The sequence below is a fragment of the Muscardinus avellanarius genome (genome assembly GCF_963383645.1).
Source record: "Muscardinus avellanarius genome assembly, chromosome: 6".
NCBI lineage: Eukaryota > Metazoa > Chordata > Mammalia > Rodentia > Gliridae > Muscardinus > Muscardinus avellanarius.
The window spans coordinates 134,099,613-134,114,270 of NC_137791.1; the positions used below are offsets into that span (position 1 = coordinate 134,099,613).

Sequence of the window (14,658 nt, forward strand, 5' to 3'; positions counted from 1 at the left end):
AAATGAGTGGGTTGAGTCAATTCAGGCCACGTGTGTCTGTGGGTTCGTCTCTGTGCGGGTTACTAAAATATTTAGTGCTGCAAATGCTGGGAGGTGTTGCGATTCATCTTCTTCCAAGATTTGTTTTTCTTTTTTTTTTTGGTACTGCATTACTCAGCAGAAATGCTCATTCCCCCTCCTCCTCCCTCAGGACAGAGAGAGAGAGAGAGAGAGAGAGAGAGAGAGAGAGAGAGAGAGAGAGAGAGAGAGAGAGAGAGAGAAGAGAGAGAACGCGCCAAGACGGAGCGACCCAGCACCGTCGACCCAGCCTGGTCAGCGCTTCATGAGCACGGCTCGTTTTGAAGGCTGACATTGCCGTCGTGGTTTTGTTAGCAGAGAATGAAGGCCAGAGAGGTTAAGACGCCGGAGTCACCCAGAAACTAGGGGTGAAAGTGGGATTCGGACCCAAATCCGTTTGACATGCCAAAGACCACAGTGCTGTCTTCGTGTTCAGGGGGATCGTGGGTGACTCTCCTGCTGCAGGTGCCCGGTCCCCTGCGCCCCAGCAGAGCGGTGGCCCCTAGGGTCCCCAGCAGGAGACGAGGCCCCGGACCCGACCCTAGAGAACCCAGGGAATTCACGTGCTGCCGGGCATCGCAGCTGCCGGATGTGGCTTTTGCTAAGTCCTGCCTCCTGGCGAGCGCTCGAGAAGTAGTGTGTGGGCAGGTGCCTTGTCAGCCGAGAGCTGTGTTCATGCCCACGCCGGGCCACCCGTGTGCAGGACGGGGCAAAGCAGCTGGGCAAGTGCCAGCGGCTGAGATTGTCCCTGGCACCTAGTAGGGAAGCACCGGCTCACCTTGTGCACTTGTGACAGATGCCAACCCCAGGCCTCCGTGGGCTCCTGGCTGCTCTTCCCAGGAAGCGCTTCTCAGACTCTCCCATCTCTCAAGCAGGGCTGCTCTGCCTGGGGATCCCCATTTTCCCCCAGGATCCCCAGCATCTGTGACATCCTCAGTCTCCTGCCTCCCTCCCCCAGCCGGTTAAAACCCATGTGTATATGTGTGTGTTTGTGTTTAGTTTGGTGACATTTAATATATTGACCAGGTTACCCAACCATTGTCCTATCTAGTTCCAGAACATTTTCATCTCAACAAAAGGAGACTGGGTGACATCCATTAAGCTGTTATTCCCATTTCTGCCTGCCCTTAGCCTCTGATGACCACTCACCTGTTTTCTGTCCCTGGGGGTTTCCCCATTCTGGACATGTCATGTCATGCCAATGGAATCATACCGTATATGAAGTTGTGTGTCTGCCTTCTTTCACACAGTATGTTTTCGAGATTCGTTCATGTTCTGGCATATATTAGTAGTTTGCTCCTTTTAACGGCTGAGTAGTATTCCGTTGTATGGATATACCCACCTTTTGTTTACCCACTCATCCAGTTTTGGACATTTGAGTTGTTTCTACCATTTGGCTACTGTGAAAGAGCGCTCCTGTGAACACTCATGTACAAGCTTTTGTTTTAACATCTGCTTTCAGTTCTTTTGAGTCAATAGCGAGGAGTAGAATTGCTGGTTCTTGCGGTCGTTTTATATTTAGCCTATCGCGAAACTACCAAACTGTTCTTTGTGGCTGTAGCACCATTTTACAGTCCCATCAGCAACACACAAGGGCTCCAGGCTCTCCGTAGCCTCACCAGCACTAGATATGGTTACTATTTTGGGCGATAGTGGGCATAGTGGGTGTGGCATATTAACGCACTGTCCCCAGCGCCTGAATAGACAGCACATCTTCTTATGTGCCCGTTGCCATTTCATCTTCGTCAGAGAGAAGTCTCTCTGGATCCTTTCAGTTTTTAATTGGGCCACTTGTCTTCTAGGTGCTGAGTTGTTTAGAGACTAGATGCTGAGCCCTTAGGAGATCCATGATTTGCACCGTGTTTTACCATTCTGTGGTTCTTCTTTACACTTTCTTGCTAATTTCTTTGATGCACAAAATTTAACAATTCTGGTGAAGCGCACTGTGATTTTCTGTGGGTGCGTGTCCCTTTAACATCATGTCTAAGACACCATTGCCAAACCCAAGGTCGTGAAGGTTTATCCGCCTGTGTTTTCTTCTAAGGGTTTCATTGCTTAGTTTTTGCTTTTCTATTTGAGTTTGTTACCCATTCGGAGTTAATTTTTGTTTAGGATATTTGTGTCCAGTTTCATTCTTCCCAATACTTTTGAGATTTTTCTTTTTTTCCCCCCTTTCTTTGAGATTTTTCTTGCTCCATTACAAGGTCTTGGCACCCATACTGAAAGTCAGTTGACTATGGACTCATCGTTTTATTCCTGCATTCTTAATTCTAATCCATTCATCATTTTATAGGCCCCCCCCTTTTTTTTTTTACGGGTCTGGGGATGGAACCCAAGGGCATTCTCCCTCTGAGCTACACCCCCTGCCCTATTTTTTTTTTTATTCTTTATTTTGAAACCGGGTCTCACTGAGTTGCAGAGGGCCTCACTAAGTAGCTGAGGCTGTCCGCGAACCGCGGTCCTCCTGTCTCAGCCTCCCCAATGCTGGGATCACAAGCGTGCCCACCACGCCCGGCTCAAGACTATTCTATTCCTTAGGTTCCCTTGCAGTTTCCATTTCTGAATAGAGGGCGCTGCTGTTGGGACTTTGCTGGGGGTGCACTGAACACCAGCCCAGTCTGGAGAGCATTCCCAATGGAACAATAGCTCAGTCCTTCGGTGCTTAATTTCCTCAGTGTCCCCACCTGTCAGCGTGGGGTCCTCCCACTTTTTACTGCAGGCAGTGACCACAGAGGTGTGGTGACCTCTGTGTCTTGCAACCGGATCACATCCCAAGGGCTCCCACGCAGTAGGACCTCGGGAGAGGGCTTCTGATCGTCTGTCCTGCGAAATCGCAGTACTTAAAAGATCTTGCTTAGTGTGGTAGTTTTTTTTTGTTGTTGTTGTTTTTTTTGTGTTTTTTTTGGTGGTACTAGGGTTCCTGGAAGCCCTTCTACCTCCGGGCTACACTCCTAGACCTATTTTTACATTTTTATTTGGAAACAGGGTCTCCTAAGCTTCAGACCTGCGTGATCCTCCTGTCTCCGCCTCCCAAGCGTGGGGATTACAAGTGTGCGCCACCACGCCCGGCTAGTGTGGTATTTTTAAAAAGTGCATATGTATTCCAAACTTATAATGATATAATATATAAAATATATAATATACAATACTATTTAAAATAACATTATTATAGCCGGGTGTGGTGGCGCACGCTTGGAATCCCAGCCTTTGGGAGGCTGAGACAGGAGGATCCAGGTTCGCGGACGGCCTCAGCTATTTAGTGAGGCCCTCTGCAGCTCAGTGAGACCCTGTTTCAAAATAAGGGATAGAAAATAGGGCTGGGGGGTGTAGCTCGGAGGTAAAATGCCCCGGGGTTCCATCCCTAGCACCCCCATCCCCCAAAAAAGATGCAGAGGCTGCTGATTGGGGCTTCCCAAGACGCATCCCGTCACGGCTTGTCAACGTAGAGCGCGCCTCGGGGACACAGGAGTCATGCTGTCTGGCTCAGTAATTCTGCCCAGTGTTCTGGAATATTCCTAATTGTCTCATGGGAAGGGAGGAGGTTCATGACCGCCTCTTAACTGGGGCACACTTCATTTCCCTGGAATTAGGAAAAAAATAGATACTTGGTTGCTTGGTGCTTTCTTGTGAGACTGGGGTGTTCTAGAATCTTCTGGAGCCCATGAGCCTTACTTTTTTTTTTTTTTGTACTGGGGTTTAAATCCAGGGGCCATTCTTCCTCTTAACTATTCCCCCAGCACCCTTTTATTTGTCGTTTTGAAACAGGGTCTCATCTTACTAGGTTGCTGAGAGCCCCACTACGTTGCTGTCTGACCCTGAACCGGCCATTCTCCTGTCTCAGCCTCCCGGGTACTGAGATCACAGGCGTACGCCCCACGCCCAGCTGGCTCAGTCTCTGAGGAGCACAGCTGGCGTGCCGGGGGAGAGACGGGGTAACACGGGGAGACATCTGTAGGGGAGAGGAGCTAGTCCCGCACCCCCTAAAGCCACTCTCAGTCCTGAGGCCGCTACACAGTGCGCAGACTGGGGGTGCTTAGAACAGCAGGTGTTCCCACAGTCCTGGAGGCCCAGAGGCTGAAATCTAGGTGCGGGTGGGCTGCGCCCCCTTCAACCTGCTGGGTGGACCCCTGCTGCCTCTCCGGGCTCTGGGGGTGCCTTCCCTTCCCGCTACATGTCTACTACGTGGGTGGGCTCAGCCCTTGTCTTCCCCCACCCCCCTGGGGGCCTGTCCCCTCTGTGTCCATACCATCCCCCCTTTCTTGTAGTACTAGGAATTCAGCCCTGAAACATTCTACCTCCAAGCTCCACCCCCAGTCCTTTTTTATTCTTATTTTGAAACAGGGTCTTCCTAAGTTACTGAGAGTCTCACTACTCGCTGAGGTGGTCCTCAAACCTGCGATCCTCCTGTCTCAGCCTCCTGAATGCTGGGATTACAAGGGTGCGCCCCCACGCCCGGCTCCATGTCCCTTTTTCATATCTACGTGGTCAGATTGGATTAGGGCTGTCCCTCATCACCTCATCTTAACCTGATCACATCTGCAAAGGGCCTCTTTCCAGGTAAGCATCTGCAGGTACGCAGGGTCGGACTTCAGCCTGTCTTTGGGGAACCCTCCCCGGGACCTTGGAACCTCTTCCAGTCTCTGCACGTGCTGGTGTGTGTGCGCGTGTGCGTGCACACACGTGTGTGTCTGCACCTGTTGGTCTGGCCGTCTTCCCCGCCACCCCTGATGACCCCGTCTGCCCGCAGGTGTCCGTGCTGGTCCTCTTCGCCCTGGCCTTCCTCACCTGTGTCGTCTTCCTGGTGGTCTACAAGGTGTACAAGTATGACCGCGCCTGCCCTGATGGCTTCGTTCTCAAGGTAAAGCCTGTTGCCCCAGGCCCGGGGACGCCTGGGCCTCTTCTTCCCGACCTGGGGCTGCTCTGTGACTTCTCCCCACTGGGCCTCGCACTCCCCTGGGATGGGAGGGTCCTCTCCAGAGGCCCTGCTGGGGCGGCAAGGGCACAGTTGGACCAGGAGGAAGGAAACCCCAACTCAATGCCTAGGAACTGATTTGAGGTGGTGGTGGTGGGGTTCTGGAAAGCAAGAGGTATCCAGGGTGGCATTTCTCTCCCAACGCTTCACTCTGGGGGAAGAAAGAGGAAGACACACCCAGGAACTGAGGCCTCGGGAGAGGAGGGTCTCCACCAGCCCTCCCGCTGCGGTCCCTCTCTGTACTCTGCTGTACTCTGGGAGCCACATGGGTAGCAGGGCCCTCTGCACACAGAAGCATTCACACTGCTAATATAAAACCTCGTCCCTAGCTGGGCGTGGTGGTGCACGCTTGTAATCCCAGCATTAGGGAGGCTGAGACCGGAGGATCACGGTTTGCGGACAGCCTCAGCTACTTAGTGAGGCCCTCTGCAACTCAGTGAGACCCGGTTTCAAAATAAAGAATAAAAAATAGGGCAGGAGGTGTAGCTCGGAGGTAGAATGCCCCTGGGTTCCATCCCCAGACCTGCAAAAAAATAAAAATAAAAAAATAAAAAATAAATAAAACCTCGTCCTTAGCTGGGTGTGGTGGTGCACGCTTGTAATCCCAGCATTGGAAGGCTGAGCCAGAAGGATTGTAGGTTCATGGCCAGCCTGAAGTGTGGAGTGAGGCCTTCGGCAACTAAGTGAGGCCTTGTTTCAAAATAAAGAATAGCTGGGTGTGAGCCGGGTGTGGTGGTGCACACTTGTAACCCCAGCATTTGGGAGGCTGAGACAGGAGAATCACGGTTCGCAGACAGCCTCAGCTATTTAGTGAGGCCCTCTGCAACTTAGTGAGACCCTATTTCAAAATAAAGAATAAAAAATAGGGCAGGGGATGTAGCTTGGTGGTTGAATGCCCCTGGGTTCCATCCCCAGACCCGAAAAAAAAATAAATAAAAGAATAGTTGGGTGTGGTGGCGCACTCTTGTAATACCAGCACTTGGTAGGCTGGGACTGGAGGATTGTAGGTTCGAGGCCAGGCTTAGATATATAATGATATACATAATTCTGCAACGGAATGAGATCCTGTTTCAAAATAAATATCTAGGCGTGGTGGTGCATGCTTGTAATCCCAGCATCTGGGAGGCCGAGACTGGAGGATCATGGTTCTTAGACAGCCTCAGCTACTTAGTGAGACCCTGTTTCACAATAAAAGAAAATATAGGGCTGGAGGTGTGGCTTAGAAGTAGAATGCCCCTGGGTTCCATGCCCAGTACCACAAAAACAAACAAAATAAAGAATAAAAAAAAGGGGGGCTGGAGATGTAGCTCAGAGGTAGAAAGCTCCTAAGTTCAATCTTTGGTACCGAAAAGAAAAAAATTAAAAACCCTCTAAAAAACTGATCAACAGTCAGCAGGTGGCACGGACACATATGGAAAGAGGACTGGACAAAGAAAACCCAGGTGAGCGCAGGCGGTGGAGGGGGACGCAGCCAGGGGGAGTGAGACGTGCCTAGGGCTTGGCTTCTGAACTTTCAGAATTTAGCACTGCTGAGGTCCCTCTAAAGCAGGAGGAGCTGACGCTGGGCCCGCTGAGTGCAGGTGCAGCGTGTGCTTGGTCAGGCGCCGCTGCCTGGCCCGGGCTTTTGCAGACTCGCTCTCACAGTGATCTAGCGGGAGCGATGATTCCAGGTGCCCCGCCAGGCCCCGCTTCCTCCTTCCCCCTGCGCTGCCCCGCTCCTGTCCTGCAAACCACAAGCCCTTGCGTGCTGCCTGCCCTGCACAGAGAGCGGTGTCTGATCCATGTGGGAATGTTCCAGCTCAGAATCACAGCCAGAGTGACTGAGCCACAAGGGTATCAGCAGAAAAGAAAGGAAGGGCAGGGGCTGGGTGCAGGGGCTGTTTCTAGAAGGTGGTCGAGGCTGGTGCAGTGTCAGGGGGCTGCCCCCACCCTTGGGCCATGTTTCATTCAGCAAGACCCTGTGTATACCTGGCTGGGCTGCAGGAGTCTTGGGTCTGTTTGGACTAGGCTGAAAGGAGGGCCTCAGGGCAGGCTGAAGGAGGGTGGGCTGGCCCATCTCCGTGGGAGCTTGGAGCCCCCCAGGGGCGGCAGTAGGAGCTGGTTCACTGGGGGTGGTGGGCAGCCAAGTCAGTCAGCATGTGGCTGGGCTGGGCAGCAGCTTGAGGGCCAGGCAGGGCTTGGAGAGGGGGTGTGAAGGGGACGATCCCTCAGGTCCTGGGAGGATGGAGATCGGAAGGGAGTGGGGGGAGGCTGGGCCAGGAAGGAGGCCCGCCGGGCTGGGGTGCTGGGTAGGGACACAAGTGTAAAAACTGGCCCCGAGCTGGGTGACTCAGGTTGATGCCACGCAGAGGAAACCAAGGCAGGCAGAGTGGCTGCCCCTGTCTGGGAGCTGGGCTGTGAGGGGACAGCTCCCTGGGGACCCAGGCTCACAAACAGGCCCCCACTGAACCGCCCCAGGGTGTCCTCCCCGGCTCATTCTCTCCGGGCCTGGGACAAGTTCTCCACAGGGAGTATGGGCTGTCCCAAATGGTCGTCTCCATGCTGCAGGATCTGCTGGTTCTGGACAGGAATGCCCCAGGAGAGGCAGGCCTGGCCCCTGGCAGCTACAGCTCAGCATGGGAGGGGTCTGTTTTAGTTTTTATTTTTAAATCATGTCAACCAAAATACCTGCCAAGCATAACTTAGAGAAGAAGCAAAGGTTTCAACCAGGCATGGTGGTGCATGCTTGTAATCCAGCACTTGGGAGTACGAGACAGGACAATCACAGGCTCACGGCCAGCCTCAGCTGCTTAGGCCCTTCACAAGATAGTGAGACCCTGTTTCAAGATTAAGAATAAAAAATAAGGCTGGAGGTATAGCTTGGAGGTAGAATGCCCCTGGGTTTAATCTCTAGTACTGCCAAAAAGAGAGAGAGAGAGAGAGAGAGAGAGAGAGAGAGAGAGAGAGACAGACAGACAGACAGACAGACAGACACACAGAGAGACAGTCAGAGAGATGGAAAGGTTTATCTGGCTCATGGTTACAGAGGCTCAGTCCACAGTCAGCCTGTTCCAGGGCAGACACTTGGTGGCAGGGTGTGGCTGAGGAAATCGAATGAGGACAGCCGGGAAGCAGAGCAGGATGGTCCTCAGTGACCTCCCACGCTAGCCATGCCCTTCCTCTGAACCTAGCCACATCGCCAGCACATGAGGATTTGGGGGTCATACCAGCTCCAAACCCTAACACGGCTGGTGTTACAAAAGCCCTGCGGTGACCTTGTCCGTCAGGGTCTTGGCATTTCCCCCACCCCATGTGTACCAGAGGGGTCCTTTCTGGAGAATGCGGCTGAGAGGCCCAGGAAGGGCTCTGAGCCCAACTGCTAGAGGGGAGAGGGACCCCTTCCTCCCGCTTCCGGCATGTTTGTGCATCTGCAGATCACACAGCGACACCAGACAGCTCATAAGGGCTTTTGTGCCAAGTTCTTACCAGAAGCCCTGCGAGGTAGAGATAGCTGATAGGTGCCTCCCATTTTACTGGTGGGAAAATGGAGCACAGAGGGGCTCCTTGAGCCCAAGGGCATGTCCTTTCCTGCTGTTTGTTCAGCATATTCTGTGTGAATCTACTGTGGCTCCAGGGCAGCCCCTCCACCCCCCACCAGTGTATGGTGAGACCCTTAGGAAGGCAGATAGTTGGCCAGGGTGCAGACTGCCACTTCCCTGTGGCTTTGATAGAAAATTCTTATATATTTACTTATTTTATTTTATTAATTTTTTTTGTGGTACTGGGGGTAAAACCCAGGGGCTTTCTACCTCCAGGCTACACTCCCAGCCCTATTTTATATTTTATTTTGGAAACCGAGTCTCACTAAGCTGCTGAGAACCTCACTAAGTAGCTGAGGCTGGCTTTGAAACCGTGAGATCCTTCTGTCTCAGCCTCCCAAGTACAGGGATTATAATCGTGTGCCACTATGTTCAGCTTTTATTTATTTATTTTTTGCGGTACTGGGGATGGAACCCAGGGGCATTCTACCTCCGAGCTACACCATCCTTATTTTTTTATTCTTTATTTTGAAACAGGGTCTCACTGGGTTGCAAAGAGCCTCACTAAGTAGCTGAGGCTATCTGTGAGCCCGGATTCTACTGTCTCAGCCTCCCAAATGCTGGGATTACAAGCGTGCGCCACCATGCTCGGCTCAGCTCTATGTTTTTATCCTTTATTTTGAAACAGGATCTCACTGAATTGCAGAGGGACTCACTAAGCTGAGGCTGTCCACGAACCATAATCCTCCTGTCTCAGCCTCCCAAATGTTGGGATTACAAGCGTGCACCACCACACCTGGCTCCATGTGGTTTTGATAAAAAAAATGTAAAGAAAAGTTTATAAAAAATATTATAAACAAGCTGGGTGTGGTGGCACATGCTTGTAATCCCAGCATTTGGGAGGCTGAGGCTGGAGGATCATGGTTTACGGACGGCCTCAGCTACTTAGTGAGGCCCTTCACAGTTCAGTGAGACCTTGTTTCAAAAATAAAAAGACTAAAAAATAGGGCTGGAAGCCAGGTGTGGTGGCGCACAGTTGTAATCTCAGCATTTGGGAGGCTGAGACTGAAGGATCACGGTTAGTGGACAGCTTCAGCTACTTAGTGAGACCCAGTTTCAAAATAAAGAGTTAAAAAAATAGGGCAGGGGGTGTAGGTCAGAGGTCAAATGTCCCTGAGTTCCATCCCCAGTACCTAAAAAAAAAAAAAAAAAAAAAAATAGGGCTGGGTGTGTAGCTTGGAGGCACAGTGCCCCTGAGTTCCATTCCTAGTATTGTAAAAAAAAAAGTTATATGTGTGTGTGTGTGTGTGTGTGTGTGTGTGTGTGTGTGTGTGTGTGTATGAAGGGGGAAGTTGCCCCGAATGTCACAACATTTTATTCACTGTTCCTCCGTACTGGCCACTCTGTCACAGTGGGCCAGGGCTGTTCAGCAGGGGAGGTTCCCCGCCCTCTTTCCGGCCCTGCCCTACCCTGGCATGGTCTCTGCCCCACAGGTCTTGGCTGCCTTAGGCCTGGCCGGGCTCCATGCTGCTATTGGTTGGGGTGGGTTGAGGACGGTAGCTCAGGGCACCCGGCGTTTCCCTGAGCACAGGACGGGGGAAGTGGGGAGGACTGCGTGAAGGGGAGGAGGCTGTGAGGGATGGAGGGGCCAGTGGGCGCCCTCTTGCCCTGGCATGGGTGTGGCCATGCTCTCCAGAAAGGACCCTTCCCTTGGACACTAGTGGAAAATGCCACGTCCCAGGTGTGGCGGGCTGCTCTACCGAGTTGTTGGTGCTCCCCGGGGCTGGGTGAGCAGCTCAGGGCCTAAGGCGGCACTTCTGCAGTGCCCTTTGGGCTTTCTGGCTTTCCCAGGGCCTGTGACCTTGGCCACATCCTGGCTGCTTCCTGAGCAGTCCTGCACTGCATCAGTCCTCCCAGCAGCTGAGTGGTGCATCTCGGGAGCCCCATTTTATAGATGAAGACACTGAGGCCGAGACAAAGGACGACCCAGTGATGCCCTGGCCGGGCTCCGAGCCAGCTTCATCTGCAAAGCCGGCCCCCACGATGCCAGGCCGGCCCATCACTTCTCCTTTGAAAGGAGCTCCCTGTGCTGCCGGCACTTGCTGGTATTTCTGATCTTTCTACTGCAGGCTTCCGTGAGCTGGTAGGAGACCCAGTTCTCCAGGGGTCTGGGTGGCGCCAGGGCCTCATCTCTTTACATCTTCTTCTAATCTAATGGGCTGAGTCGGTGTTCCCTGAGCAGAGGCAGCTGCCACTGCAGCCCAGACACAAAGGACACCCAGGGAACCGCCCCAGCGCAGTCTGGCTCTTGGAGTGTGGGAGCCTTGAGGCTCCTGCCAGGATCCTCTTACTTAGGAATCACTGCAAGACTGAGAGGGTGCCCCTCCCCACCCGCCACTGCGCCCCATCCCCACCCTGGACTGCCTTCCTGGACCCTGCAGTGCCCACCCTGTAGCTCTGCCTGCACCATCTGCTAAAGCAGGTGGCGCCCTCCCTCTGCAGATGACAACACAGCCGGCCACTTCCGGTGTGGCCCGCGCTAGGGTTGAGTGCAAGCCACCGCCCAGCAAGGGGACCAGCATGGTTGATTTGAGCACTTTGGGACCTCCTGGAGTTCCTGGCGCCCAGCACTTGCGTCTGAGCCTCATGGGCGTCCACCTGCTTGTCTCCTGTCCCAGTCACGGCAGGCACCATGTGTAAGACTGACCCGGATGAGAGGGAGCCAGCTCATTCAGAGAGGGAACAAGACATCGTTACAGCCAGGCTGCCGCGCTGCGGAGGGTGGGACGTGGTGAGGCACCGAGCAGCCGGGGTGGAGACTGAGTTTCCTTGTCAGCGGCCAGGAGTGGGACTCTGCCTCTTCCAGCAAGATGTCCTTGGCGCAGAAGCTGGACTCAGTGGGGCTGAGCCCCATGCCCCTCAGGGAGATGTTTCAAATATGCACGGCTCACACAGATTTGCTGCGGTGGGCTCTTGGGACCGAGGGAGCCGAGAGTGTGGAGTTGTGGAGCTCTGCCCTGGTGACGCGTGGTGGCTGAGGCTGGGAGCTCCTGACTCAAGAGCTGGGCTCTTATCCTAGCTGACAAGGAGCCCCTTGGCACTAGTGTGATGCTCTGGTTGCTTAGAGACAAATGACAGTGGCCTGGACACGGTGGAAGGCTTCTTACTCATGCAGCCCGAGCTGGAAGGCTGTGAGGGGTCTGTGCGTCATCCCGGAGCCCCCTTCTGTCGCTGGCTACCCTCTGGCCCCCTGGGTTTTGTCCTCTGAATGGTCAGTGATGGCTGGGGAAGGGAAATGCAACGGTAGCGCCCACACAGCCCTTGGGGTCCATCCAGGCCTGACGTTAGTCACGTGGCCTCACCCAGCTACCAGGCAGGCTGGGAAACGTAGTCACGGGCTGAGGTGTGCGCGCCCTGTCCGTTCCTGGGGAGAATGGGTGGTGAGACACCCCTACCCCTTGGGGCTGCTGTGGGATCTACATGTACCATGACGCCCCGGTAGTGCTGTGAGTGTGGGCAGTGGTTAGCTCCTGTCCTGACCAGCAGCCAGTCCTGGGAGTGGGGTCTTAAGCTTCTTGGGGCCCTGCAGGATGACGGCGGTGGACAGTCTCCCTCCACAATGCCCTGTACGACCTGAGTGGCTTTTAGCCATCTGAAAGGGTCTTGGGTGCGCAGGTGTGCGTGGCCTCCAGGGGGCAGCTTCCTGGGGACTCCTCCCCACCTTCCTGCCGCCCTTCCCATCACGAGGCCCACCCTTTTCTGGGGTCCAGTCTGAGCTTCTCCACTGGGGTCCATCTGAGCTTTCTCCCCTGGGCAAAGCCTGCCCAGGACCTCGCCGGGGCCAAGGGAAGCATCTCATACTTTATTGCTTTCTGGTAGATTAAAAATCAGCGAGAGTAGAGCAAGATACTCAGGAGCCCACCCAGTGGGGTGTCCTGGGGGCCGGAGCACCAGCCTGTCCTGTTGGGGTTTGCGCAGGTCGGGTTCCCACTTGGCCGTGCACCCCACGGAAGGCCTGTGCCTGCCGCTGGCGATCACAGTATTTATCCCTGAGCTCGGCAAAGGCTCATTCTCCGGGGCGTTAACCCGAGGTAGGCGGCACCCCCTGCACCATGCGCGGTCTGAGCGGCCTCTCGTCTCGCAGAACACCCAGTGCATCCCGGAAGGCTTGGAGAGCTACTACGCGGAGCAGGACTCCAGCGCCCGGGAGAAATTCTACACGGTCATCAACCACTACAACCTGGCCAAGCAGAGCATCACCCGCTCCGTGTCGCCCTGGATGTCAGTCCTGTCGGAAGAGAAGCTGTCGGAGCAGGAGACGGAGGCGGCCGAGAAGTCAGCTTAGCGGGACGGGCAGGTTCGGTATAACGTGTCACTTGGAGGTAACAAAGGGACTGTGAGGGACATTTCATTAAATATAACTACCGATACTTTAGAGGTTACTCATTGACGGTGCAATTGCTTCTGTTTGCTAATGCTGCTTTGCAAATAAAACTTGCTGCCGACCACCCCTGGGTGTAAAACCAAGTGCATATCAGCATTGCTTAAAGAGCTCTGACGGCGCTCTTCATGTTAAGGATTCCTAATTTAGCTCTTTCACTGGGATTTATTGGAGGCTGTCAAAAAATAATTTTCCACTGGATATGCCAGAGGTTCGGACTTCAGATAAATAACACACTTTGTGGGATTGATTTTCTCAGCCACCTTGCTGTCTGCAAACCTCACTCCATAGCCATATCTAGAGCGCCCTCTCGCTTCGCTAAGGGCAAGCCCGTCTCCACGACCCCCGCCCCACCCCCCACCGGCTGGTGCCCGTGCCGCCTGCCCAGGTGAGCGGCAGCAAGTGGGCAGAGCTGGAAGAGCACTGGGTGGCGGACTCGGCTGACTCCTGAGCATGCTGGGTGCGGTCCTGGTGGGGCTGCCACCAGCCCGTCCCTGGTGCCCTCTGGCCGTGGCATCTTGAGGCAGTGGGCGCTGCTCCTGGGTAGACACGTGGGATTCTCTCCAGAGTGCATGGACTGGGGCAGAGCGGGCCGAGGGGTGGGGAGGAGGCGGCGCTGGCTGTGATCACCTGTGATCACGTGGGTGCTCAGTAGGAGTGCCTCCGGCCCTTTTGTCTGCTTCTGTTAGGAATGAATTTGCACGTACAGCCCCTTCTGAATGCAAGTTAAGTTAAAAAAAAATTAGCTGGGTGGGAAAAGTGGAAACGTGATTGCTGGCTAGCCAGGGCTACTTTAAGCTTTATTCTCTGAGCAGGTATCACTCCCCTGATGTAGGAGACAGGTGGTGGTGGCGGGAGGGGGGGCTGGTGTGGTACCCTGAAAATCTGACATTTCAACCCGCAATCTTTGTAAGAAAATTATGTTTCAATTTGAATCTTGACATTATATGTTTACAAAATTGCCAGTTAGATAACTTAAGTGTGTAAGACAATTAAATAGAAAAAAGATATTCACCGATGTTTCCCTCCATGTTATTAGAAATGTGTTGTTTCTTACGGACATGTCAAACCTTTCACTGTTTTTTAGTAGATTGGAAATAAATGACGAATAGTGCAAGGCCTGTTGCAGACAAGCATGGTGATACTGGTCAGCCCTCTACCGCTTCCCAGACACAGTGTATTTTATTTTCTGCCGTGTTTCAAAACAAAGTCACCGTGGGCTTGCAGTAGAGGCAGGTGCTGTGAAGGATGAAGGATGTCGTTAAGCTGCGAGGAGCACATAAAGAGCAGTAAATATGCACCCACACCTGTCCAGCACACCGCGCGTGTCAACACCACGAGGCCGTGTAAGCCAAAACACAGGCAAACCTTTCGTATTTCCTCGACGACAGGGACTCCATTGACTGTAAATGACTAAAATCACTTCTTACATTTCACTCTGTGCAAATAAAGGACCCGAGGGTCCCTGTCTACCCAATGCAGTGTGTGCACCTGCACCCGGCTGGCTGCTGTCCCCAGGATGCCAGGCTGTTGCAGGCATGCTTTCCTTAGGAGCAGGCGAGGGCCACGTGCACAGGCACAGGGCACACTCCCTGCTCTGGTGTGGTCATTTCCTCCTGTGAACACACTCGCTCGTGTCTAGTGGCAGGAGAGTGGGCCTTGTGAGCCCC

General features: G+C 53.7%; 1 protein-coding gene across 2 annotated transcripts in view; it reads left to right on the forward strand.

Annotated features, from left to right (window-relative positions):
• NSG1 (neuronal vesicle trafficking associated 1) overlaps positions 1–12,892 on the forward strand; it is a gene marked incomplete at both ends in the record, with an annotated part of 21,770 nt that extends 8,878 nt beyond the window's left edge. For both annotated transcript variants that reach the window (XM_080697422.1, XM_080697423.1), the window contains 2 exons: positions 4,805–4,915; positions 12,692–12,892. In XM_080697422.1, the coding sequence (XP_080553548.1) occupies positions 4,805–4,915; positions 12,692–12,892 (312 nt within the window). The remainder of the gene's footprint in view (positions 1–4,804; positions 4,916–12,691) is intronic.
• Positions 12,893–14,658: the final 1,766 nt, after the last annotated feature.